This window comes from Ambystoma mexicanum, chromosome 7p (genome assembly GCF_040938575.1).
Source record: "Ambystoma mexicanum isolate Mex_15411 chromosome 7p, UKY_AmexF1_1, whole genome shotgun sequence".
NCBI classification, from domain to species: Eukaryota; Metazoa; Chordata; class Amphibia; order Caudata; family Ambystomatidae; genus Ambystoma; species Ambystoma mexicanum.
In genome coordinates this window covers 32,683,227-32,709,410 of record NC_090939.1, presented here as the reverse complement: position 1 = coordinate 32,709,410, position 26,184 = coordinate 32,683,227, and the positions used below count along the sequence as shown (strand labels likewise).

Below are 26,184 nucleotides of genomic sequence, written 5' to 3'. Positions count from 1 at the left end.
TCACTTGGTAAGTGCTATGGTGCCCTTCAAACTTGGATGGTTGTCCACGCCCTTGCTCTAAATACTGACAAAACTGAACTTCTGATCGTTGCCCCTGGAACTTAGCTAAATAAAACGACCTGCAGACTACCATAGCCTCATCATTTCTAAAACCACCATCCCAGTGGCGAAGAGTGTTAAGACTCTCTGGGTCATGTTTGACGCCAAACTCACCATGAAGCCTCATGTTGCATATCTTCGTGCCTCCTGTAGCTATATTAATAAACTGCTTGGCCATATTTGCCCTGTTATTTCACCTAAGAACATCTCTGCTTGCCACAGCACTTGTCAACGCACGTCTGGATTACTGCAACAGTGTTTCTTGGCACTTCCCAGGCTAATTTCACAACCTTGCAGGTAATCCAAAACGGTGCAGGTCGAGCCACGTGTGATCTTTCGAGACGTAATAATGTCTCGGACGCCTGAAGGGAGCTTCATTGGCTCACAGTGAACATCGTGTTACTTATGAATACCCAACACTGTGCCACACAGGCATTAATCATGAGGCTCCCTCTTAACCCGTCTACCAACCTACCCACCCACTGCCTTATGTGGTCCGACCAGGTGAGGCTCTACCAACCCAAATTCAAACTTGAGGGGTTCGGAGGTACTACGTTTGTTAGGTAAGAATTGGTACAGTCACACTGCGTGAGACTACACCAGAATGGTCTTCTTGGTATTAGGTAATCCACCTTTTGGGATAGGTCTATACTACACACGTTGGTAGAGTGACTGAGCAGCCAGGCTTATCTCAAGAGCGGTAAATTTGAGCTGTACATATGAAATTAGTCAATACAAGTAACCAAGTAACACTTATATTCAAGGTTTCAGTTATAAATAATGATTTATTTAACATCAATTTTAAATAAGAATTCTTTAAAAAGGCCATTTGTTGTAACAATTGAAATTAACTTTGAAATTACTTTTCAGAGTCAGTGAAGCTAGAGGATAATCTTTGGATGTGCTTCATACAATTCTCCTACACCCTGAGGTGACTTCAGGATAGTATTTGCATTTATATATCGCACCAATACACTTTTGTAGACCGAGTCCCAGAAAGGAAGGGTTAGGGAAGTAAAAAGGTTGCAACAGTTTCTTAGAAAATGTGAGGACAACTGAATCCTACAATGAAGTTCAGATAAGCCTTTCCCAGCAGTAACAGTATACAACAAGCTACAACCTACGAGGGACAAGCAAGATCAATGGATTTAGAAAAGTGCCTTTTGGGAGCCAGGACAGGCAAAGGCATTTGGACAAAGTCTATAGTTATGATGCACTTCTTGGATAAAAGTCTTAGTTCTGAAAAATCACTCATAGGAACACAGGCCGTTACGCCTGTGCAAAGGGAGTTGGAATCAACTCAGAAAGTAAGCAGGTACAGGTCTCAAGTGAGACAGCACGACTTAATGCAAGAATGCAAGTACCCCCAAACCTAAAAAATTTCCTTTGGTTAGAAGAAAGGGTCCGAGCTGCATTCCGTCTTGCTACAGCCAAGCAGACCCTGGTTCCTGAGCCACAGTTGTGGGGACAAGAGGGAGGATGTCTGGAGGGCTCCTGCGGCAGTACTCAGGAAGGTTGTCAGCAACTATGGGTTTTATTGATTCAGCTGCACTTCGCGGTTCCAGCGCTTCGCAAACAGCACTGATCCAAAACGGTGGACACTGGTTGCACTTTCCTTGCTCCCTCGGTTCTGCACTCTCGCTAGGGGACGCTGGATCGGGATTTCCTGCTTGTGGAGTGTCCTTAGGAGGCTCCTGGAGCTTTTAGCCGGTTTCGTTCTGTGGCAGACGTTGCACTCGATTATGGACACTCGAAACTTGGCATTGGGCTTCTGCAGCAACAGAGAGGAACAGCAAGTCAGGAATTGCGCCAAAGTGGAATTTGTCTCGGGGTTAGTTGGTCCCACTAACCCAAGGGCAGAAGTCATTCTGTCTGGAGCTTCTCTGTTGAGGTGAAAAAGGAGGTCAACACAGCAGCAGGGAGGTTGCAGCAGGTTTCTCGTCTTATCAGAGGTTTCTTCCAGTGGTTGACTCTGCCTGTAGTCCTAAGAACCTTGCCTTTTAAGAAAGTTTTCCCATTCATGCACAGCCTAGGCAGTCAATCACACAGCAGGGTGCCAGCCAGCCAGCCAATCAGGACTAGTTTCATTCAGGCACTCCTAGAGACAAAGGACAGGGGAGTTTCGGGACCCTCCCTTACATCCTGTCCTTCCAGACACACTGGAGCCAGGGGCGGGCTTCAGGGATGACGCCTGCCAAAGACAGAACAAAGAGCTCAAACCTGTCTCACCGCACAGAGTAAAAGCCAAGAAAGACCTCACAAATGGAAAATGGTGAAAAAAGAAGACGGGGCCATTTTGACAAAATGGTCATCCATGGGTGCTGTACTGCAGTCGAGGGTTCAGCCTGCGGTGGAAAATCCCAATGGTAGGAAAAAGCAAACCACTGCCACCAGCCATTTAAAGTAATGAGGGTAACATAAAAATGTTACATAAGTAAGTAGGATAAGGGGCTACTAGGTAACCCCCCAGAATTCCACATAAGATGGTGTGTGCTGGACCTACAAAGAGAAAGGGTAAGTAAAGTCAATTTCACTTTACTATTCTTGGGAACTGTAAGAAAGTTACTTAAACCTTAAGAGAAATCTAAACGATTTCTCAGTGACACTGCACTGAAGGTGCTGTGTCTCACATACAAAAAGTAGATGCCCATGGAGTTTGTCAGACTCCAAAAACAGTGAAAACAAAATCCAAATCAGGGAAAAAGACATGAGATTGAGAAAAAGGTCACACTCACTCACGAGTTAAACTTAAAAAGTCCTAAGTCCAGCAAAAGAGCTGGGGGTCTCTAAGGTGGGAGGAATTCAGCACTGAAATGAAAATTCCCTCTAACAACGTTCAATGTCCAAGCGCCCCTAGCCTGGAACGCTTTACCTCCAGGCTTCAGGAAATTAAATTCTTCGACAGATTTCAAAAAGATGATCAAGATCGTTCTCTTTAATCTTGACTAGTAACTGCTCAGTCCATTACTCTGCCTTTGGTGCTTATTTTTGCTGTTAGTCTTGTTCCTTTTATGTGCGCCCTGAGACCTTTGGGTGTGTGGTGCGTTAAAAAAAATGTAAATAAATGAATATCCCTAATAAAAATAAAAATGTTCCTAGTACATTGCCAGATACTCCTGACTACAAATGAACTAAAATGCATCCTCTTTTCATCATCCTCATGCACACTCCAATCCCGCTACATGCAACACCTTTCCTATCCCCATCATAAAACTCACAACTCAACACTCACTACATCATCCCCATACCAACACCCCCTTCTAACGAACATCAACCAACAGACCGCTTCCATCACCTACCTATCCTACTCTGAATTTAAACTCCTCCACTGCTCCCTACCGCATTAACTGAACATTGCACTCTGGAACACTCAGTCCGTTCGCAAAAAGACTATCACAGACCACTTTCACTCTAGCCACACTCCCCTTGATCTCCTTGCTATCACTGAAACCTGGATCTCTTCATTTGACACTGCTATCCTGGCAGTCCTTCATGACTCCAAACCGTCCTTCTCTCACTCTCCTAGTCTGAAGGGGAAAGGCGGTAGTGTTGTGAACCTATTTTCTTCCCACCTTAACACATCACACACGCTCTATGCCACATCCCCTCCAAACTCCTTTGACTTTACACTCTCAGCTACTGCTCTTCCTCGCTCCATTTCTAGCCATCGCCCTCCTGGCCACACTGGACCCTTCTTCGATGTTGATCTTCTCTCCCTGACACATCACCTCATCCTCTTAGGTGACTTTAACCTTCCTTCTCCTAACACACTGCAGAAATCGGACCTTTACTCATTTCTCATTGAGCATGCTATTCATTCTATTCAAAACCTACCGATTCACTCTGCAGGCAACTCAGCTCTCTTGACCTCCTGTTCATCTGCAACTCTCTCAGCAACTAACACTACTGTCACGCCATCTCTTTCTGACCACTCCATTTTATCTACCACCATTATCTTTCCTCCATCTAACCTTTCCTCCCCGCCTACCCCTCCCATTTCCAAGAGAACATTAAAAACCTCTGCTATTCCTCCTTTCCTCTCGGACCTTCAACTCCTACGCTCCCTATACTTACTCCTCCAACATCGTTTTCTCCAAATTCCAGTCCCTACTTCACGACTCCTTCTCACTGCTAACTTTCACTTCTAAATTCCAGCGTCCTCAATCTTGGGTATCCCCATTCATACGCAGTCTCTGCACCGCCATGCAATGAATCTTCTGCAGATGGAGGTGCGCCCACTCACCCGAGAACCTGCAACTGTACCTTTCAGCTCAGGACTCTCAAGTCTTCTCTTGACAGTGCTAAAAGGGATGTTCACCTTTCTGTCGTTGACTCCAAACAACCAAGGCACCCTAAACTCACTCCTTACTTCCTCTAACCCACAACTATTAACTCTATTCTTTCAGTTAGCGACCTTACTGAATACTTTGCTTCCAAAAACTGGAAATCTCTCCTCACCCTCCTCTTACTCACTCCTACTTAATTTACCATATTTCACTACCTCTACCTCACACTTCTGGTCCTTGCACTGCTGATGAAGGCTAACCCCTCCTGTGCCCAATCTGATCCTCTTGTGCCTCAGCTTGTCATACCGATAGCTCCTCTAGTGGCCTGTGTGACGATTCACTAGGCGTCACCACTTCTCCCCAGGGAGGAGGCCTTTCCCATGAAGCTAGGGAAATGAGGATACCCCATATTTCCCCTAGGGGCCGTTTTATGCGAGACAACCTCATGGGGAGGGACTCCCCTTCTGGGGAGAAGGACGTATACCAGGGTATAATCAAATACATTACCTCAACCCCAGCCCTCCCAAACCATTTGCCTCCATTCCATCAACCCCCCCACCCCTCCCTCCTGGTACTTCTATTTGCTATAGTCACAGTTCCCCTATTGCTTTGTCTGAGACGAAGAAGATCAACCACAGCATGGAGATTACCGAACAGGTAACCACTAGGACAAAGTGGGACCCAGGAAAAATGAAGAGCAATATCAAGAAGGAACTGCAGCCGTATAGACTTCCGCAGAGAAGTGAAATCCCCTTTACCATAAAAAACATGCCAAGAAAAACAAAGGACTGCCAATCCCAGAGACACAGTCAACCAGGGTGCAAGACTGTGGAGCCCGGGAAGCACGAAGGAGACACGAAGAACAAGACAGAGCCGAGAGTAGTCTGCTACCGGAGTCAAGAGGCAACGGGACTACTTTGCCCAACAGCGTCCAGACAGTAACGGGAGGTTGGCAGGTGGTGATGCAAATGCAAGAGGCAGCGTCCATACTGTCGGTCCAAGGGCCGAGCCGGAGATGCATGAGGTGAAGGCACTGAGACACAGCGATGCCCGCATAGCACACAGAGTAGAAGGACCCCAGGCTGAGCCGGCCGTGCATCCCGGGAACAGTAAAGGTAACGAGAGAAATGCAGGGACCAGTAGAGGCTGGAAGGTACCGGAGGCAGAAAACCCTGTATGGATATAACAAGCAGGACTATCCCCCTTGTGTCAGTACTTGGCAAGTGAGTCAGCCAAAGGGACATTAAGAGAAGGGGCGATAAACAAGTGTCGGGACCCGAACCACATTTGTGAAAGGCAAGATACAAGTCATTTTCCTTGTGGCACTACTTGGCAGGGAAGTGAACCAAGTGGGCCAAACCAAAGAAGAGGAGAAACTAGGGTCTGGGACCAAAATGAAGAGAGTGATACCATCATCTTCCTAGTGGAGTACTTGGCAGGGAAGGGACCCAAGTGAGCCAGACCGAAGAAGAAGAGAAGCTAGGGTCAAGGATCCTCCTAACACTCGGAGTCGGGTGTTGTAGGTGTGAAGTTTAATGAAAAGAAGACCGGGGCAAGGGAGTCATTCCCCCTGGCTGCAAGACTGTTCTAGAATTACCAGGAGAAGGGAGTCATTCTCTTTGTAACCCGTACCAGGAGTAAGGTCCAAAAGGCCTGGGGAAGGGGGTCATTCCGATGGGCTATCTGAGACTGGACGTCAGAAGAAGGGAGGCATTCTCCTGGCCCACCAAGGAAGCATTGTGTGGAACTTTAATCCCACCCGAGGAGAAGAGCGCCATTCTCCTGAAACTAGATTTGCCTTATTCTTTAGTTTCTAGTGTAAGGGACAGAAGTAAGGTTTTCTTGACACAGGACGGTGGACATTTTTGCCTTGACAGACATCCCGACTGACACATAAGTTCTTTAGTTGAGGTTGGGAAACCCCTCTTAGGAATAGGCACATATAGGTTTTATCTTGCTTTCTGATTTAAATAAAAGTATTTAGCCCCAATCATGCCACCTTTGTGTCAGCCTCCTTCTTCTGCACACCGGTCACCTCGCTAATCTCTTCAACCTGTCCTTCGACTCCGGCAACTTTCCCTCTGCTTTCAAAACAGCCATGCCCCCCCCCTCTCCTGAAAAAGCAAGGTGCTGATCCAAACCTGCCGACCAACTTTGAACCTGTGTCTCTTCTTCCTCACCACTCTAAGGTGTTGGAAAGAGTTGTATTCAACCGCCTTATTAACTTTCTTGAAACGCACAACCTTCCTAACGCCATCCAAGCTGAAACTGCGTTCAAGAATGTTTCCAACCGTATTACCTTCGTTACACATTCCTCGACTCATCTGCTGCCTTTGATACCGTCGATCATTATGAGCTCCTCAATACTCTCTCTGCCTGGGATTCGTGCCCAAGCACTTGCCCGGATCGAGTCCAAACTGGCACCTCGTCAATTCTCGGTTTCCTGGAAAAATAACACCTCTCAATGGATTCCTCTCTTACTGTTTGTGTAACGCAAGGCACTTTCTTGGGTCCACTCCTGTTCACACAGTACACTTCTGCCCTCACCGCACATATCTCCTCCTTTGGGTTCTTGTACCAACTCTTCGGAAAACACCCATCTCTTTTTTTCCTTTCCTGAACTCTTCACTGACCTATCTACCAAACCCTGTGTCTCTGCTATGAAATACTGGATGGCCTCACACTCTCTTATGTTGAACTCTTCCAACAGAGAGATGCTTTTCTTTCCAGCAAAACTCCTCTCTCTTCTCCTCCCCTGCCTATCCAGTGCCTGCCTGACACTCCTCCCTACACCTCTTCACCTAGAAAAATTGGTGACATCTACGACCCTTCACATGCATTCTCTACTTTTGCCTGTAAAACTGCAGCAACGGCCCACCTCAACCTCCTAAATATCAGGAAAATCAGGCACCTCCTTCCCTTCAAAACCGCTTAATACAGCCTAACCACTGTTGTCTCTAAACTGGACTACTGTTCCAGTATCCTCTTTGGGCTTCCAAACTATGCATTCTGTTCCCTTGACAAGATTATTAACTGTGCTACCAAGACTCTTTAAACTCCCTCGCTTCACCCCTACTTCCTCCCATCGCCAGCAGGCTGGCTGGCTAACTATGCAGAACAGGGCCAAATTGAAATCTCTCCAACTAGTGCATAAATCCATTCACGGTAAGTCACTGCAATATCTATTCATCTTCTATCAACTCCTACAAACCCTAATGCAGCCTTCACTCTGCCTCCTCCACCCCCCCTTGTGGCAGCTCGCCCACCCTATGCGTCTTCTCGTTTCTGCTTTTCAATCTTCTTGCTCTGCTTACTTGAAACTCCCTCCCCTTTGCAATTCAAAACACGTTCCACATCTATATATTCAAAAGCAAATTAAAAGCCCCCCTCCTCGCTTCTGAGCTATCCTCTTGACTCACCCCTCCAGCCCGACTACTTACACCTTCGTTCACCACTAACCGGACTCTTCCCTCGCTTTTCCCCTCCACACTTGCACTTAAATAGGACATAGCTGGGTAGACAGCCTACTCGCTGACACTTACTTGTTCTACGTTTGTCCACTATATTGTTCCCAGTATCGGTGCAATATACCCCTTCTCAAAAACGGCCATCATGCCACTCAAACTCTCCCTGTTATAAGAGGCTTTCTGCCTCCCGTTTATATCCTAGGTTATTTTTTATTTGCTCTTTTGTGACCAAAGGAGCTTGGGTCCCTGCACATATTTATGAAAATAGATAAAAATATTAGTCAAGCGCACAAGTAAAAATTATAAAACAGGGTAGAAAGATATCTGCTGCCTTCAACTCATCCTAGGCACATTGTAAATGTAACCAAAAAGCCACTACTGAAAAGGGTTATAAGGGTACAAAGCATCCAGGATGGGCTGGTGGCAGTGAATGTTTTCCAATGTGTTATGCACTTTATACTCGTGCTCGTTTGAATTTACCGCAAATGACTAATTGTCCCTCTTGTATCCGTGAAAGCTGTGCAGGACCTGCTCTTTTGTTCGCACATTGAAGATAGTCTGTCGCCGCCGGACTGTGGTGATTCCTGTTGCAACTAGTTGTTTATGGCCGCTGGAGGTGTCGTGAGGTCCCCTGCTTTGCAGAAGTCTTCCTCTTTCAGTCTCAAGGATGTTCAACTGGAAGGTTCCTGAAACTGAGATTCAAGCTCCACGACTGACCTAAACCCAATCCTGTGTCCGAAAGTAACATCTGCACCTCCCCCTACACCTTCCTAGATCGGACAAAGCACAAACGTGCCCCTAACAGAATTTGGAAACCTCAGATGTCCCTGGAGAAATCAAAGTCCAGGGATTAAGGTTAAAATACCTGTATCCTTTCCCCCTGTTCGCCATAAGGGTACAGGGGTGGAAAGTCCTGTCTATCCCTCTCTCTTTCCTGACTTAGACCGGTAGTGATCTGGTCAAGGATCCCTTCCTCGGCCTATCAGAGTAGTGGGATTGAGAGAGGTACTTACTTGAACTTTCCTCATCTTTTTGGAACCTTTGAGTCGCAACTACTAGCGGCGTCCAATCACATAGTAAACCTTCCTGAAAAATATTACTTTGGAACTGATGACTTTCGGGGACATGGTCCCAAACCATCTGAGGGCTGGACTTACTAAGTGCTAGGGAATTGTTTTAGTGTTGCTCTAAAGTGCTCTTGCTGTATTTTATGCATCTGAATACTTACTTGTCTCACACTGCCTTTGCATCATATGCCCTTTCTATCTTCTCCTAAGGGTGAATGTGTATATGTATTCTATATAAGTGTGTGACAAGATTTGCCTAGTGGTTTCATTGCTTCGTATGTATTTGAAAGGCCTGTATATCTTTGTACTTCCCTGTCTAACTTGAATTGTTGGTGGTGTTCTGTGCGACCTCAGAGCACCCTCGCAGTCCCTCCCGAGTCGAGCCTTGCTGCTCTGCTATCTTACCTTGATTGGGTTTGACTCTAGTGTGGAGTGTCTTTCCTGTTCACCATAATAGGGTGGCCTTTCAAAAGCCACCCCAGGGTTGATTTTGGAAATCAATCTTAACACTTGATATCAATGTTTAGTACACCCCCCACCTCTGCCTAATGTGTTCCATTACAAGAGGCAGGAGCTGCTGCTCCAAAGAGAGAGATCTGCTTAATGCATCGGATGTCAGAAATATCCAGTTGCAGGTGGAGGCAGAATCACCACTCCACACACATTGGGGGCTACAATGTTTCTACCACTCGAGATATAATTAATACACCCCATACAGGCATCAGAGCTCACAAACGTAGGCTGCAGTGTATGTTATCCACTAGGCACATTGAACTGTTGCAGATTAACCCTTTGCGCATATGTGAGATCATCAAGACCTGTTGCAGGTGGATGTACCCATTTGCACGTACCTGAAGTCAAAAGTAACGTGGTGCAGAAGATGCACCCACTGTATTTAACAGGACCGAAATAACACGGTGCAGAAGGATGAAATGAATGACCCCAACACAAGCTCCAGAACTCAGAAAGGTCTTGGGTTCTGATCTCTAGGTATTGCACTGCACATATCCAAGGTCAGGGCGGTCCTGCTACAGAAGGACACACAGCCGACATTGCACACTCAAGAGGGTAGAAATAATGCACCTACTGCAAGTGCCAGAACTCTGAAGGTCTCGGTTTTACACTGCATTCCCCTGAGGTTAGAAAGGACAGTTTGCAGAATCAGGAGTGTACTCATTGCATGCACCTGAGGTCAGAAAGGTCCTGCTGCACAGGGATGTAGTGTACCCATGGCTTCAGCTGGGGGTAGAAGAACTCCAGCCACTCATCACCCACGTGGAAGACAAGGGAGCCACACAGGAAGAGGTGCTTCAGGCGAAAGCTGGCTGCCACGCCACGGAAATTGAACAAGTACCTGGAGACAGGAGAGACCACGTCAGCATCATTCAAAAAAGGTGAAAGGTGCAGGATAGAGGAACGGCAAACAAACAATCCAATTACTCAAGCAAGGGACATTCAACAGGAGGTAACCGCATTCTCAATGGTCAACATGTTCCAGCAACAAGCACCACCGAGATCTGGAAGACTCGAGGAAAAGGTGAGGCCAGTGTCCATGTCCATTTAATCAGTGACCTCCCCACCTGCTCCACCCCTCCCCGCGATCACCAGCTGCCCACTATTAAGGCTATTATGCCACTATAAAATAAAAGATGGCCCTATGTAAGGTATGAGGGAATCCCTCTATGTTGGGAAGACCCAGTTCTTTGTCGCATCCTGGAGGGGGGATCATATTGTTATGAAAAGATGGTGTGGCTTGCGCAGAGAGTCGTCTGCACATTTTAGGTACAACTCTGGAGTGAATTACTAAGCAGCTGTGTGACAATTTTCAAAGACTAGACCTTATTAGACTCCAGAATCAAATTATGCAAAATAGATGTCAAGCTAACTAGCTAGAATGCATTCTGAGGAGCAAATGTGTGGATGTAGAAATACGGTTGACAAAGTGTTCTTGGACTCGGCACAAGCATTCAATTCAATGCTGTGCAAAAAAAGCACATCACAAGGCAACTGGATGTAAAGTGTGCAAATAGATTCAATGTTGGTTAAAAGATCAGAATCTGAGAACAAAACAATTGATGGCACACTCCACAGAGTGGAGTTCCACATGGTGTGGAACTACTCCCCAGAGTGGATCTCCACATGGTGCGGACCTACTCCCCACAGTGGAGTTCCACATGGTGCGGAACTACTCCCCAGAGTGGAGTTCCAGATGCTGCAGAGCTACTCCCCAGATGGTGTGGAACTGAGCGCAAACTATAAACTACTTTGATGGGAATCGGAAAGGAGGGCAATGATGAGACATCTGACACCCACAAGGTGAGAGATACAATGCAAGAGGAGGGGAGTGGCCATGGATCTGCGGTGCCAGTAATCACGTCCCAACTCCTTAAATGCTGTCCGTTTAAACCTACTCTTACCTGATAAGCTACCGGGGTAATAGAGGAGAAAGTAGCTCTCCCTCCCAGGTGAAGCCACACTTTGCAAAGTGTGCAGGGAAAGGCAGCACAAATCAAAACGGGAGGCAGGGAGTCACTGTGAATGTCAGTTGTGTGCTGCAAAGCCAGCGTGTAAAGAGGAAGGGGGTTCATTATCAAGACCTGGACAATGCTTCTACACCGCAAGTCTATAAGGTCGCACAGCTTCTACACCGCAGTGAACACACCGCAAGTCTAGAAGGTCGCAAAGCTTCTACACCGCAAGTCTAGAAGGACGCACACAGCCCGCAGTGCACACACAGCAAGTCTAGGAGGACGCACACAGTCCTGCTTCTACACCACAGTGCACACACCGCAAGTCTAGAAGGACGCACAGTTTCTACACCGCAGTGCACACACTGCAAGTCTAGATGAACGCACAAAGTCCTGCTTCTACACTGCAGTGCACACACTGCAAGTCTAGAAGGAGGCACATAGTCCTGCTTCTACACTGCAGTGCGCACACCGTAAGTCTGGAAGAACGCACACAGTCCTGCTTGTACACCACAGTGCACACACCGCAAGTCTAGATGAACGCACACAGTCCTGCTTCTACACCGCAGTGCACACACTGCAAGTCTAGAAGGATGCACACAGTCCTGCTTCTACACCGCAGTGCACACATTGCAAGTCTTGGGTGTTCACCACGGAGGAACATCTTTGTGAAGACATAGCTGCCATTGTTAGGTGGGAAATCTATTGTCACTTTATGGGGAGCCACAACCTTTTGCTTTTTCACTTCTTTTGTTTCTAGGATCGCTTACTCATTTTTCATGGCCAGGTGGTGTTTTGTTGAAGTCCTGCCATTGCAATCCTTTTTACCTTACTAAATGTATGTGGTATTGGGGTGCCGCTAAGATGCCCAGTCCCTGGGTGCCTCTAAGGTACCCCATTTTTGCCCAGATAGTTAAGCTCAAGGGGAGTTTGGATGGGTCACATGACTATAACAGCATCAAACTGCAAAACCAGAAAAGTAATGAATCCTGTTATAGATTCAATGCTTTGTGTAGCACAGGGGACTGCAACCTGTGCCTCTCCAGGTGTTTTGGACTACAACCCCAATGATATCCCCACAATTGTCTATGCTGGACCGAGATGATGGGTTTTGTAGTCCAAAACATCTGGAGATCCGAGAAGTACGAGGCCCTTGGTGTGGAATGACCAGTATCATATCGGAAAATGGGTTTGAGGAAAAGGCAGGTTACCAGAGGTGATTCCTAAAGGATGTTGGGCCCCTGGACCACGAGGATACAAACAGTAATACTTGGTTATAGGTGTGTACAGAACACCATGCAGCGGCATGAGAAAGCTCAGAGAGCTGAATACTGTCTGAAAATATATGAGGACCCTCAGCGTCCTTCTGCGATCACTTTGCTGTACCAGGTTTTACCATGCTATGTAGCAAGAGGACACAAGATGGCAGTGTTCCAGGTTACCTTGGAAACACCATATGCACGAGGTATCCTATAAAAAGCAGGCATGAGTAGCAATGTTTTACTGCATGCGACAGTCTCCAAACACTGACCTAAAGGCAGATGAAAGAGAGAAGGGGCTGAAAGTCAGGGACAGGCCTGATCCGGCATTCTAAGAGCTCCAAGTTTAGGGTACAGAACTCCTTTCTTAACTTGCTAATCAACTACTCTGCTACTGTCCTATAAAGTACAGCCCATTTCCAGAAGGCGATTGGATAAAGGAGTGCAACCAGGGTCTCCTGGTAGCGTGGTTGGCAACTCTGGCACTGCAAGCACATGTTCTCCTCCCCAGAAGATGGACAATGCACTGAACCTCCCATTGTACTATCCTCTTCCAGTCCCTTCCCCTGCCTGATCACAGAACCGCCAACCCTCACCGCACCCTCACCACGCCCACATCGCGGTGTAGCAGCGGCTCACTTGTACTTGCAGTGGTCCACGAGGGGGACTTCCTTTGCAGGTGGCCTGCCAAGCGTGTCCTGTAGAAAGGGAGGAAACAAAGAATACACACATTCAGTTTCTTCAGTGCAATAACAGAGGGGGTTAGTTCTGCTGGCGGAAGCCAGCTAATCTGACAAAAGCTGAGTCTTCAAATGCCACTTACCTGCAATACTGTAGGTGACTAATTTAGCTGGCTGGAAATATTGCAATATGCTGGCAATAAAGCCAGCCACATGGGTCCTCCACAGATGGTGGTGAATGTTCTAAGTCTAGGAGTATAAAAAGGGTGCCTTGCTAGAGAAACAACACTGCACTGGCAAATTAGTGGCGATTTATATTTCAGGTGACCAACAACAGGGCTACATTGTTGGAAGCATTAAGGGGTAGTTTACAGAAATACGCTACATTTCGATTGATCTGGAAATGGCCACTTTTTAACCGAGGGCAATGAACCGTCAGGTGACTTAGACAACTCGCCTGGTCCTGAAGGATACGACAATCGGGTGCAAACAGAGGCAAAGGTTTGACTGCTGCCTGACTCTCTGCTATGCACAGTGATAGGAAAGATGTCTCCATAGGCAACTTTTCCTCCACATTCTATGGACCCCCAATCATTTTGCCTTCGTTTTCGAACCAGTCCAGACTTTTTACAGAGAAGTGAAGCCTTCACTCCCCTGGCCTTTGGCTCATTGTTATGGGGAAACTGATCAGTCGTTCAGACTATCAGTACTGGAAAACTAGGTTTCCCCTTTGTTTTTTTACCTTTTTGGTAACTTTTTAACAATGCACACAGCATCTTACAATGCAGTGCACTGGGGATACCTTTGCAGTATTGAGGAGAAAGGCAAATATTGCTACCTGTTAAACCTTGGTGCACTCCAGAGGGAATACAATCCCAAAATAAGTAGATATGTCACGCCTGTTGGGTCTGGTCTCAGGCCCACCGCTTGTTATTCGTAGTCTCTGTATATTGTAATTTCTCTAGGTCAGGGGTGAAAGTACTAGGGTAGGGGGGAAGTCAGGGCTAATGGCTAACCCCAGTTTATAATGTGATTTTTCTGGATATTATCGTTTGACACTTAATTAGATTCAAAGATATATAAATTCACAAATCAAAATATTTTCCACCAGACCAATTACGTAACACAATTTTAAACAAAATTCAAAAGTTAAAGAAAACTTTTTAATCAATTAGAATCTACAATTTTTTTTGTGAACATCTTTTCAATCAAAGAAGAAAGAGTAAAAAGGGGAAACTAAAGCGTAGCAAGTTTACATCACAAGCCTCGTTTTACAGCGTTTCAATTTAAAGATGAGCCACCAATTCTTACTTCAGGCATAGCATAACGTTGAGGGCATGTTCTCCCCCTTACTCTGGCTTGTGGACAATGTCACGTCCTAAGTACCTAGGGGGTGCTTGTTGGGTTGGGCCTTAGATGTGAGGCACTTGTTTTAGACCCTTAACATATATTTGCAATGTCTCTTTCCAATTGTAACAAGAAAAATAGGAGAATAACGAATAAGGTTCTTTGGTTTGCGGTCACCATTCCAAAATAGCATCAGAACTTTTCAATGTGTTGCCAACACGTTTCGGACTTTACAACAGTCCATCTTCAAGGCCAATGATACTACTTGTTCCAAGCATATATGTGTTCATGTTTTCAATTCCTAGAGTACAGAAATGTAGAAAAAATTCTGCTTTTAATCTTGTTTAACTGACCAAATGTCAATAGTTGTGTCTGAAAAGAGGTCCTACAAGCACTAAAAGAGGTGCGTCTCATGCAATTTGTATAGTTGGAACTATTGACATTTGGTCAGTTAAACAAGATTAATAGCAGAATTTATTCTACATTTCTGTACTCTAGGAATTGAAAACATGAACACATATATGCTTGGAACAAGTAGTATCATTGGCCTTGAAGATGGACTGTTGTAAAGTCCGAAACGCGTTGCCAACACATTGAAAAGTTCTGATGCTATTTTGGATTGGTGACCACAAACCAAAGAACCTTATTCGTTATTCTCCTATTTTTCTTGTTACAATTTGAAAGACATTGCAAATATATGTTAAGGGTCTAAAACAAGTGCTCACATCTAAGGCCCAACCCAACAAGCACCCCCTAGGTACTTAGGACGTGACATTGTCCACAAGCCAGAGTAAGGGGAAGAACATGCCCTCAACGTTATGCTATGCCTGAAGTAAGAATTGGTGGCTCATCTTTAAATTGAAATGCTGTAAAACGAGGCTTGTGATGTAAACTTGCTACGCTTTAGTTTCCCCTTTTTACTCTTTCTTCTTTGATTGAAAAGATGATCACAAAAAAATTGTAGATTCTAATTGATTAAAAAGTTTTCTTTAACTTTTGAATTTTGTTTAAAATTGTCTCATGTAATTGGTCTGGTGGAAATTATTTTGATTTGTGAATTTATATATCTTTGAATCTAATTAAGTGTTAAACGGATAATATCCAGAAAAATCACATTATAAACTGGGGTTAGCCATTAGCCCGGACTTCCCCCCTACCCTAGTACTTTCACCCCTGACCTAGAGAAATTACAATATACAGAGACTGCAAATAACAAGTGGTGGGCCTGAGACTAGACCCAACAGGCGTGACATATCTACTTATTTTGGGATTGTATTCCCTCTGGAGTGCACCAAGGGTTGGCAGGTAGCAATATTTGCCTTTCTCCCCAATTCTTTCTCCAGTCCAGAGTGGCCCCGTGACATTCACCCTGGTGCACCAGAAGTTTTACTATATAATACCAGTTACAATCAAAAATGTCTTCTGTGAAATATTAAAGACGTAAGATCCTACTGCAGTAGTGCTCGCCCCCCCTATCCTTTCATACCTTTGCAGTACGCTAGTGTTTTACTATTTATGCATTATTTCTAGTGTGCACATTCGCATTTATCACGCCTGGCTACGAAAAGGGCTGTGTCTTGAGATATTTCACCTGTCCTTTGGCCAAATTCATCATCATAATTTCCACTTTATTTCGATAAAGAATTTACCATAGTAGCCAACATTAACAGACAAATGAAAACACAATCACCGTTAATAACAGCAAGAACTAGATATTTTGGCCAATTAATACAATAAAATACAAATTACCAATACTAATATAAAAACAATTTTTGATCAGTGTCAATCAGAAGAGAAAAGCGCTCAAGTGCATGCCGTATGTAAACATGTTGGTTTTGACATGCGTCAGATGTGAATGTCCATACATCTGTCCAGGCCCCAGGCCCTCAGATCGGGCAGAGACACACATGGAAAAATGTCATTACAGTTTATGGAAGAAGATAAGTTAGTTCGTATAATGGGCCCAAAGATCCAAAAGACCCAGTGCCAGGAATTCTGTCTTTACATGCAGAGCCAAGGAAGGGCTAGAGCATCCTCTTTGGCCAAATTGTTGTTTGGCCTTCTTCCAGCCTTCTCAAGTCAGAAAATAGAGGCAAAACCTAAATTCCTCGCTATCCCTCTCATTTCTCCCCTCTGGCCATACCCATTCTGCTGCACACAAGCTAGACGCCATCATCCATTCCAACCTCACTATCTCTTCTCCCTGGGTCACTCCCCACTGCTGGTCTGTCCACTCTCTCCTCACCTCTCACCTGGGTCCCTATGGCCCTGTGACGACAACTCATAAAGCTCTGCCAATCTCGTCCACGAACATCCGTCCGAGGAAACGAGTGTCAGCCGCTGCCTTCTCTTCCTCCATCATACCCCCATGCTCACTCAATACAGACTCCATCCATTATTTGTCCATTACCATCCCCATGACATCCTTGCCCCAGTCATGAGGATCCGCCTGAAACCTGCATACAAGCCTAATACTTGGTACGACTCCTAACTTGCAGACCAAAAATTTAAGTGCATGGCTACAGAAAGGAAGTGGCACACTTGAGGCTCACCCTCTAACAAACGGGCCTGCCGCCTGATCCAGAGACACTACTGACTCTCCATCCGTGCCAAAGAAAGAGCCCACATTCAGCACATGAGTGTCCAATGCGTCCAACAACACGACTGAACTATTAAAAATCTGCAGGGAACTTGCCAACCCGTCTGCAGTATCTTCGACCCCTACCCCTTCTCAGGCCCTAGGCAATTCACTCGCCTCTAACTTAATTTCCAAAACCCAAGACATACTCAACAGCCTCGTCATGCACTCTTACAAACCAACCTTCTCCACTCTGCCCCCCCCCACCCACCACTCACCCTCCTTCACTCCTGTCTCCCCTGAAGAAGTCCCCAGAGTTGTCACCAGAGTTGTCAACGCCATGAAGGGCTCTTCCCCATAGGTTGCCCCATGCTCTTCCAGAACCATCAAGGAAAACATCTCCTATTTTGCCGATCTCTGCAACCACTCATTTTGCTACTGGCCCTTTCCCTTCCTCCCTCAAGCACTCCCTTGGACGGCCGCTCCTTAAAAAACCCTCTGCAGACCCTTCCTGCTCAGCCAACTACTGCCCCAGTTCCATCATCCTGGGGCAATTCCTCGAGAAGTTGTCCCTACCTCAGCTCAGCTCTCATACCGAACTTGTTGGCGGTCTACATGACCACCAGTCTGGATTCCGAGCATCCAGAGGCACGGAAACTGCTCTTCTGAACGCCTGAGAAGAACTGCTTGCATCCCTTGACTCCAGCTCCCTCTCCGTCCTCATGCTCCTTGATCTCTCATCGGCTTTTGACACAGTGAACCATTCCATCCTCATAAAAAGGCTCAATGATACCCTTGGTATCTCGGGTTGGGCACTGGACTGGCTCACCCCCTTCCTCACTGACCATTCCTCCATCACCATTCTGGGGCCTCTCTCCTCCCCGTTAGGCAAGATTATATGCAGTACCCTTAGGGTACACTACAACAACCCTGACTACAGGTAATAGGAAACCCAATCTTTCGTATAAGCTTGTACTACACAGGTTGGAAGCGTGTTGAGCAGCCAGGCTTATCTCAAGAGGGGTCAATGTGAGCTGCAGGGGTATGACCCAGAGATTCACAGTGACAAGTATTCACATAAACACTTTAACACAAGGTTTCTTGAATAAACAATTATTAATGTATTTATCAGTCAGAGTAAGCCTTCTTCAGAAGGGAGCAATATAATAGTAACACTGAAATAAACTTCAAAACACACTCTTAATATTCTAAAAATCAGTGAAGACCCTTTTGGATGGGCCACAGACACAACCTACACACTCAGGTGACTTCAATAGCTAGGGTGCTGGGGACATTAATATCTTACGGTTTTCATTTAGAATACTTTTTAAAAATGGGTTAAAGAAAAAGGTTATTAGAACAAACAAGAGACCACAAATATTCCTAAGCAGGCAAATACGTTTAGATCTACTAAGCATAGTCATTCAGTGTAATAGGTTAAGCCAAAGTCAATGGGCAAAGGTCTACATGAGCTGAAGCACTTCTTTGCAGGTAAGTAAGAAAAGTCTTTGCACAATGTGTTAGAAGTCTTTGAAGAAAAGAAGAATCAATGCAGGGACACTAGCTGATTAAACTTGAGAGAAGTAGAAGATGCAAGCAACTCTACAGTAAGTGGTAAGTTCTCTCACACTTTACAGTACCTTTGTATTGAAGAAAAAGTGCAGCAGATGACTTCTGTTCCTGAGTAGCTCTGCAGATCTCTGTTCCTGGGCCTCAGTTGTGGGGACAAGAGGGAGGACTTCGGGGGACTCCTCCACTGCAATGGGACAGTCAATCTTGAAACCAGTGGCTGTTCAGTGTTTAAACTCCTCGCGTCTACTGCAAATATCAACACTGCGGTTCCTGGCTGTCGAGATGGGCTTTCCTTGCTTCTGGGGTCCTGCACTCTGTTGAGGGGGCTCAGGCTCGCTCATTCCTGCTTCCTGGGAGTCCGGAGGATCTTCCTGGAGCTCTTGGCCAGCTTAAAAGCAACGCACACAATCTGGTGTTACACTCTCTGGCGTTTCGGTTTCCAGCAGCAACTCTGTGGAAAGTCAACCAGCTCCGGAAGAATGTTGAGGTGGCTTACTTTGCAGTCGATTGGTCCCACCTTCTCAAGGGGAGAAGTCGTCCTTTGCAGGGCTTCCCTGTCTATATGAATTCTGAGCTTCAGCACAGCAGCAGGGCTTCACCAGGCAAACCAACGGTCCAGGAGTTGCAGCAGGCGTCCTCTTCAAGTTCTTCTTCAGTTCCTTCGTCCAGTGGTCGACTCTGCCTTCCAAGCCAAAAGCCTCGCCTTTTATTCCGTTCTCTCCCATTCATTCCAGCCTAGCTGTCAGTGACCCAGCAGGGTGGATTGTCCTTGCCGGACAGTCAGCTGGCCAATCACCATAGAGAGCATTTGGGTCTCCTAGGAGACTAAGCACAGGGAGTTTCGGACATCTCCCTCACTTCCTGCCCACCCCAGACACCCTGGAGCCAAAGGCGGGCTTCACTCGTGAATCCCGCCAAAGTCAAAGCGAACAAAGGGACCAAACCGGGTTTAGGACGCAGAGTAAATCTCAGGAAGGACCTTTTCACAAAGAAATGGCAAAAAAAGAAGACCAGGGCCATTTTGGTAAGTATTGCACCCTTGGGTGCTTTACTGCAGCTGCGAACGCAGCCCGCAGTAAATGCACACCCCAGTAGTTAAATGTAAACCACTGCCACCAGCCATTCAGTGAGGAAAGGGCGACATAAAATTGATACATGAGAAGCTAGACAAAGGGGATACTAGGTAACCCCTCCAGCACCCTATTGTAAGATAGGGTGTGCTGAGTCTAGAATGTTACAATGGTAAGTAAAGTCAATTTCACTTTACTGCTCTGGGAAACAGTAGTTTATCCCAGAGAAGGTATTTAAACCTTTGGGAAATCTAAAAGACTTCCCTGGGCCACTGCCCTGAAGGTGCTGTGTGACACAAGGTAAAAAGATGATGCCTATGGAGTTTGTCAAGACTCCACAACCAAAAGAACACAGAGTTAAAAAAAAATCACATTAAAATACATGAGAGAGTGGGAAAAAGGGTCTCACTCTCTCCAGGTAAAAAATTAAGTTCTCTCTAAATCCAGCAAAGTTTCTGGGGGTCTCTAAGGTGGAGGGGATTAGCACATTTCTGAGAAATCTCCTTAACAGGGAGTATAGCAGGTAATCTGCCAAGATACTAGAACCTTTACAAAAAGACCATTACAGAATATATATATACATTTTTTTAAAATAAATTATTATTGTTTTTCAAGAGCAACAGAGAGCTTTTACAGCACATGAACTTTTGGGCAACTGCCCAGCACAACTCAAACAAACTATACTTCCCTGATGTGTTTACCCCCCCCACCCCAACCCCTTGTCTCGGGACACAGGGACAGCTCTTCCATAGTGAGTCTCCTTGGGCTGCTCTGACCAGGCTTAGATCCGTTGGTGGTTAACCGACTCCCCTAATTCTAGGGCTAAGTGTCATGTACTAAGGCTGGTTTCGGGCCGGGGCGAGGGCCCCTGTGGTTCTCCGGGAGTGTCCTTCATGTGGCCAAACACCTCCATAAACTGTAACCAGTCTGTCTCGATCTGTGCGCTTGTGCCCTGTAGCGCTGCCGTGAGTCTTTCAATGAAGTAAATGTCCTTGGCCACTGCTACCCACTCTTTTCTCGTGGGGAGGGCAGCCCTCTTCCATGTCCTAGCTCGAGCCGCTCGAGCTGCCAGGAGTAGTGAGTGTGTCAGGTCCGGGAGTCTTGTGGGTAAAACCCTCTCCCGCCTCCTTTAGCCAGCTGAGGACCTCCGACCAGTAGGCTTGAACTTTCTTGCATGACCACCACATATGCCAATAATTGGCTTTTTCCCCCCACATCAATGCCAACACATCGGGACGACGTCGGGGAACATCTTAGAAAGAGAGATCGGGTCATACTGCCACCTATGAAGGAGTTTGATGGCATGTGTCTTATATTGGCAGGAGATTGACGTCTTGAATGCCCTATGACAGATTCGTCCCCAGAGACCGTCCCCTATTCCACAGCCCAGGTCCCTCTCCCATTTTCTTCTAAGGCTTTTGGTTTTTCCCTCTCTGGGGATCATCAGTGCTCCATAGAGGGAGGAGATGAGTCCTTTCATTTCTAGGTGGGAATCTAAGATTTTTTCGACCGTCGTGAGCTTTCTTTGTATACATGGTTTCAACTTCGGTTTCATCAGAACTCCTTTGAGCCTCAGGTAAAGGAGCGGGCAGAGTCTACCAATTCCGAGAGCCTCCTCAAGCTCCTGTATGGGTATGAAGGTGTCTTCCCTCACCAACTGGCCGACTCTACACAGACCAGCATCGAACCAGGGCTGATTGTGCTCATGGCCTGGGATTTCTTCTAGGACCGGAGTGGACCAAATGTGGACCAAATGTGGCTCAGTGGTGAAGGCCAGGTGGTCACCCCCTCTCTGGATCCCCTCCCCGCCAGTGCTTTCCACATCGTTCCGAGTATGGGGTGGTCCCTGATTCTTCTTGGTAGCTTCTTCAATGGGACCCATAACCATTCGCCTACCGTGACTGGGCGCAAGTAAAACATTTCGCGATAGACCCATTGTTTGTTAGAGTCCTCCCCGAGGTGTGGGGCCAGCGCCCTGAGTTGGGCCGCTCTATGGTATGCTCGCAGGTCTGGGAGGGTTACTATCCCTCTTTCTTTGGTGAGGGCGAGGGTCTCGTATCCTATTCTAGGTCTCTGGTCCTGCCATATAAATTTAGTTATTTGCTTTTTAGCTTCTCTGAGGTAGGATTACGGGGCCTCCAGTGGCAACATCTGGAAGACGTATAGTACCCTGGGGAGGAGATTCATTTTTATGGCATTTATTCTTCCCAGCCATGAAATTTGCCCCTTTGCCCAGCCTCCATGTCCCTAAACAATTTATCGAACGGAGGGGGATAGTTTGCCTAGCTCAAATACTCCTTGGGTCTAACAATATTAATCCCCAAGTATTGTATTCCCTCGGTGCAAATTTGAAGACCCAGGGGGGCCAATTCGACCTGGTTCCTCTCCATATCTGGTGCCAAAGGGAAGATCATGGACTTGCCTACAGTTACCCTGAAGCCCGAGAAGGCCAAACCGCTCGATGACTTGCAGGGCGGCTGAGACTGATCTAACGGGATCCCTCAGGTGTAGCAAAATATCATCTGCGTAAAGGCCAAGTTTGAAGGTGCGGTCCCCCACATCAATGCCCCGTACCATCTGGGAACCTCTAAGGTATTCTGCCAGTATCTCCATGGTCATGGTGGAGAGAGGGGAGAGCCCTGCCTTGTCCCTCTTTGGAGGGCGAAAATGCGTGACAGGTGTCCATTGACAGTGACTCTAGCGGAAGGGGCTGCGTACAGGGCCATGATGGCCCGTCAGATCTCCACCCCGAAACCCAGATGTTCAAGTACCCCGTGTAGGAACCCCCAGTCCACCATGTCAAATGCCTTTTCGGCATCAATGGCCACCAGGACTGGGTTATCCCCTTTCGGTGCCGCCTCCCTCATGATGTGCAGTGTCTTACGAAGGGTGTCAGCCCGCTGCCTTCCCTGTATGAATCACACCTGGTCGGAGTGGATTAACCGTGGCATATGGGCATCGAGCCTTGTTGCGATGATCCTGTTGAATAGTTTTGCATCCATGTTCAGGAGAGAGATTGGTCTATAGGAGCAGAAGTCGGCTGCATCCTTCCCCTCTTTCGGGATTACTGTGATTAATGCTTTGCCAAAGGATGGTGGTGCCCTCCCTGTGGCCATAATGTAAGAGAACAGGCCTGCCAGGAAGCCCGCCAGCTGGCCCGAGAAGGCCTTATAAAAGCCTTCCGTATACCCATCATCTCGCGGGGCCCTTCCCAGCTTGAGACTTTATATTGCCTTGAGTACCTCCTCCTCTGTTACCAGGGCATCCAGGGCGACTGCTTCAGGGGATCCGAGGGTAGGGAGAGTGGCCCCATTAAGATATGCCTCTAGTGCTTCCCTCTCTGCCCTCCCCTCTCTTCTGTATAAGGCTTCATAGAAGTCGGCAAACTCCTCGGCTATGCCTTCTGAATCCGATCTTTCCCCCTCTTCCCCATTTACAATTTTTGCCATCCATCTGTCAGCCCGCTGACCCCGAAGTTTACTGCCAACATGGCGTCGGCCTTGTCGCCTTTTTCGTAGTACCTTTGATGTAGATGTTGGAGTCCCGCTACAATTTTTCCCCTCTCTAGTTCCCTCAATTCTTTTCTTTGCCCTCTTGCCAGGCCCAGATCTCTCTCCCTTTCCACCTCCCCCCCTTGCCTTCCGAACTTTCCAGTGAGAGGATCTCCGATCTTAACCTATGAGCCAGGAGAGTCTTTTTTTGGAAGCCCCCTCACTGATCAACCAACCCCTTCAGGTCGCCTTCGCCGCCTCCTATACTATCTCCTGGGCAACTTCTCCGGTATCGTTTAGCTCAAAGTATTCTCTGATCGCTGTTATCATCTCCTCTTTAAAGACTGCATCCCTGAGGAGAAAGTCATTGCATCTTCTTAAGGATTGCCTAGGTATCAGTCCAGCGATGCTAATGTCAGACCAGACTAGGTCATGGTCACACCAGCTGACCGGGCGGATCTCACAGGCCTCAATTCTGCTCATGTGCTGGTGCCCCGTGAATAGGTAGTCTATTCTTGTCCTGGTACCATGGACTGCGGAGTAGAAGGTATATCCCTTCCTGCTAGGATGGAGCTCTCTCCATATGTCTACCAACCCCTGTTCCCACATTAGGGCCTGAAACCCACAGTGCGGCCCTCCCCCTCTACTGCCCAGTGGAATGGTCTTACCGCTGTGGTCCAACTCCCGGTCTGCCCACATATTGAAGTCCCCACCCAGAAGGAGGAGCCCTTCCGCTTTGGCCATCACCTCACCCAGGACTTCTCGGATGAATTCTATCTGACCCACATTAGGACAGTATATGGCGGCTAAAGAGACTCTCGAGTTGTGTAAGGTGCCCGATACCACCAAGGCTCTCCCATCCTCCCTTCCCCACCATGTTACCTCAGTCAACTTTTGGTTCCTGTGAAGTATAATGCCAGCTCCACCGCTCTTCACATGGCCGGAAGCCCAGAAAGTCTGACCCACATGCGATCCCGGGATGGCCCTCTCCTCTCCTTGCAAAGTTCTGGTCTCATGTATGAAGAGGACATCTACCCTCGCATTTTTCATTTCTTTGCCCAGAAGTGAGCGCTTTGTCGGGGAGTTGAGCCCCTTAACGTTGAGGGAGCCTATTCAAAGAGACTCCTCACATTGTCTGCCATTGATTCTTTGCCTTATGTTCATCATTTTCCCAGTCCTGTGGAGAGTGCCCAGTTCTCTTTTGGAGCTGGATCGATTCTGGGCCCGAGAACCCCTATTCCCAACCCCTTCTCCTGCCCCCTTCCCCTTCCCTCCACAGTTTGTGACGCTTGCCAACGGGCAAGTCACCAGGGTGAATATATGTCCATCTGCCGCGGGTCACTTAATGAGCTCTGTGTCCCTGGCCGGGTTAGCCAAACTAGTGCACTCGCACTTCCTAATAATAAGTCTTTGTATGCCTATTCATCTCCAGTCTCCGACGTTGGGGTGTTCGGTTTCTTAATTTTTCTTCTGCCCTTTGTCTTCTTTGTGGACCAGGGGCCCTCTGGTTGCCTCCTGGTTTCCAGCCATGCTTGTATGCCCTCTCCATTTATTTCCTCTGGGGCGTGTCCCTTAAGCACTTGCAATACTTGTGAGGCTTCCTTGCCGCTGGTCACCCTGTAGTCCACCCCAGTACGTTCAAAGGTAAGGGTGAACGGGAAAGACCACCTGTATTTTATGTCCTGGCTGGTGAGCCACTCTGTGAGCGGACGATAGTCTCTTCTCCAGGCGAGCATGAGGGTAGATAGGTCTTGGTAGATCTTAATTGTATCGCCTTCATAGATGTAGCTCCCCAGACTTTTTGCCTTCTCCAGAATCCCCATTTTCTCTCTATAACGGAGGAACCACACCACAATGGTCCTTGGACCTCCTCCTCCGCCCCCACCACCTTGATGCGCTCTTTCAAGCTGGACTTCTTTGCCCCCTTCTAATGTAAAGAGTTGGTTGATCAAGCCTTGGACTTTCCTCCCCACATCGGCCGCCGTCTCCCCTCTTTGCTGAGTCACGCCCATAATGCGTAGATTATTTCGGCGTTCCCCGTTTTCCAGGTCATCTATCTTCAAGGTTATGTCCTCCTCTCTCATTTCTAGATCCGTTAGCCTCGCCTCGTATTTCATGTCTAACAGGTCTGTCTGGAGGTGGTTATTTTCCATGCCTTCCATTTTTTCCTCCAAGGTGTACACTCTCCCTCTGAGTGGAACTATAGAGGCCTGTATGTCGGTGCAAATTGCTTTGATCTCGTGAAGAATGTCCTTAAGATCATCCCTGGTAAGCACAGCAGGAAGGGGATCGCCGCCTGTGGGCATGGTGGCTCGGTGGACCTTGCTCGGTGTTGTTTGTGGTCCGCGAAAGCGTTGGAGCAAGACTATTGCCCCGGTGGCTAGGGTCCGCTCCAGGGTATTACAGAATATTTTGCTTGAGCACAAATGTTTAGTTGAACGAGAACCTTTTGAGTCCATTGAAGACACCAAGGAACTGTTAGCTTAGCAATATTTTGCCATCCTGTTTAAGAATCCAGGGGAAGAGGACCACCTTCGGGATCCAAGGGTCTTTAGAACATTTCTGTTGGGGTAATTCTTACACTTCCAGTTTTGAACACTTTTTCTAACATCAAGTTAAATCCATGTCTTTGCACTTTTTGTTGTTTGTTTACAAGTGTGAAGGTCAGGATAGGTTGTGTTGGACACCAGGACAGCTTTTCAGTTACTGACGCCCTGACACAGACAGATCCTTAGTTTTAGTTTCTAGATAGGGCAGCTCCTATTTAGAATAGGGCTAGAGAGCCCTTTTTCCAACCCAT

The 26,184-nt window shown here is 47.0% G+C and overlaps 1 protein-coding gene across 1 annotated transcript in view; it reads right to left on the bottom strand.

Annotated features, from left to right (window-relative positions):
• POGLUT1 (protein O-glucosyltransferase 1) overlaps positions 1–26,184 on the bottom strand; it is a 300,386-nt gene that overhangs the window by 66,943 nt on the left and 207,259 nt on the right. The window contains exons 8-9 of the mRNA XM_069635705.1: positions 13,286–13,344; positions 10,106–10,273 (exon numbers count right to left, since the gene is read on the bottom strand). Coding sequence (XP_069491806.1) covers positions 10,106–10,273; positions 13,286–13,344 — 227 coding nt within the window. The remainder of the gene's footprint in view (positions 1–10,105; positions 10,274–13,285; positions 13,345–26,184) is intronic.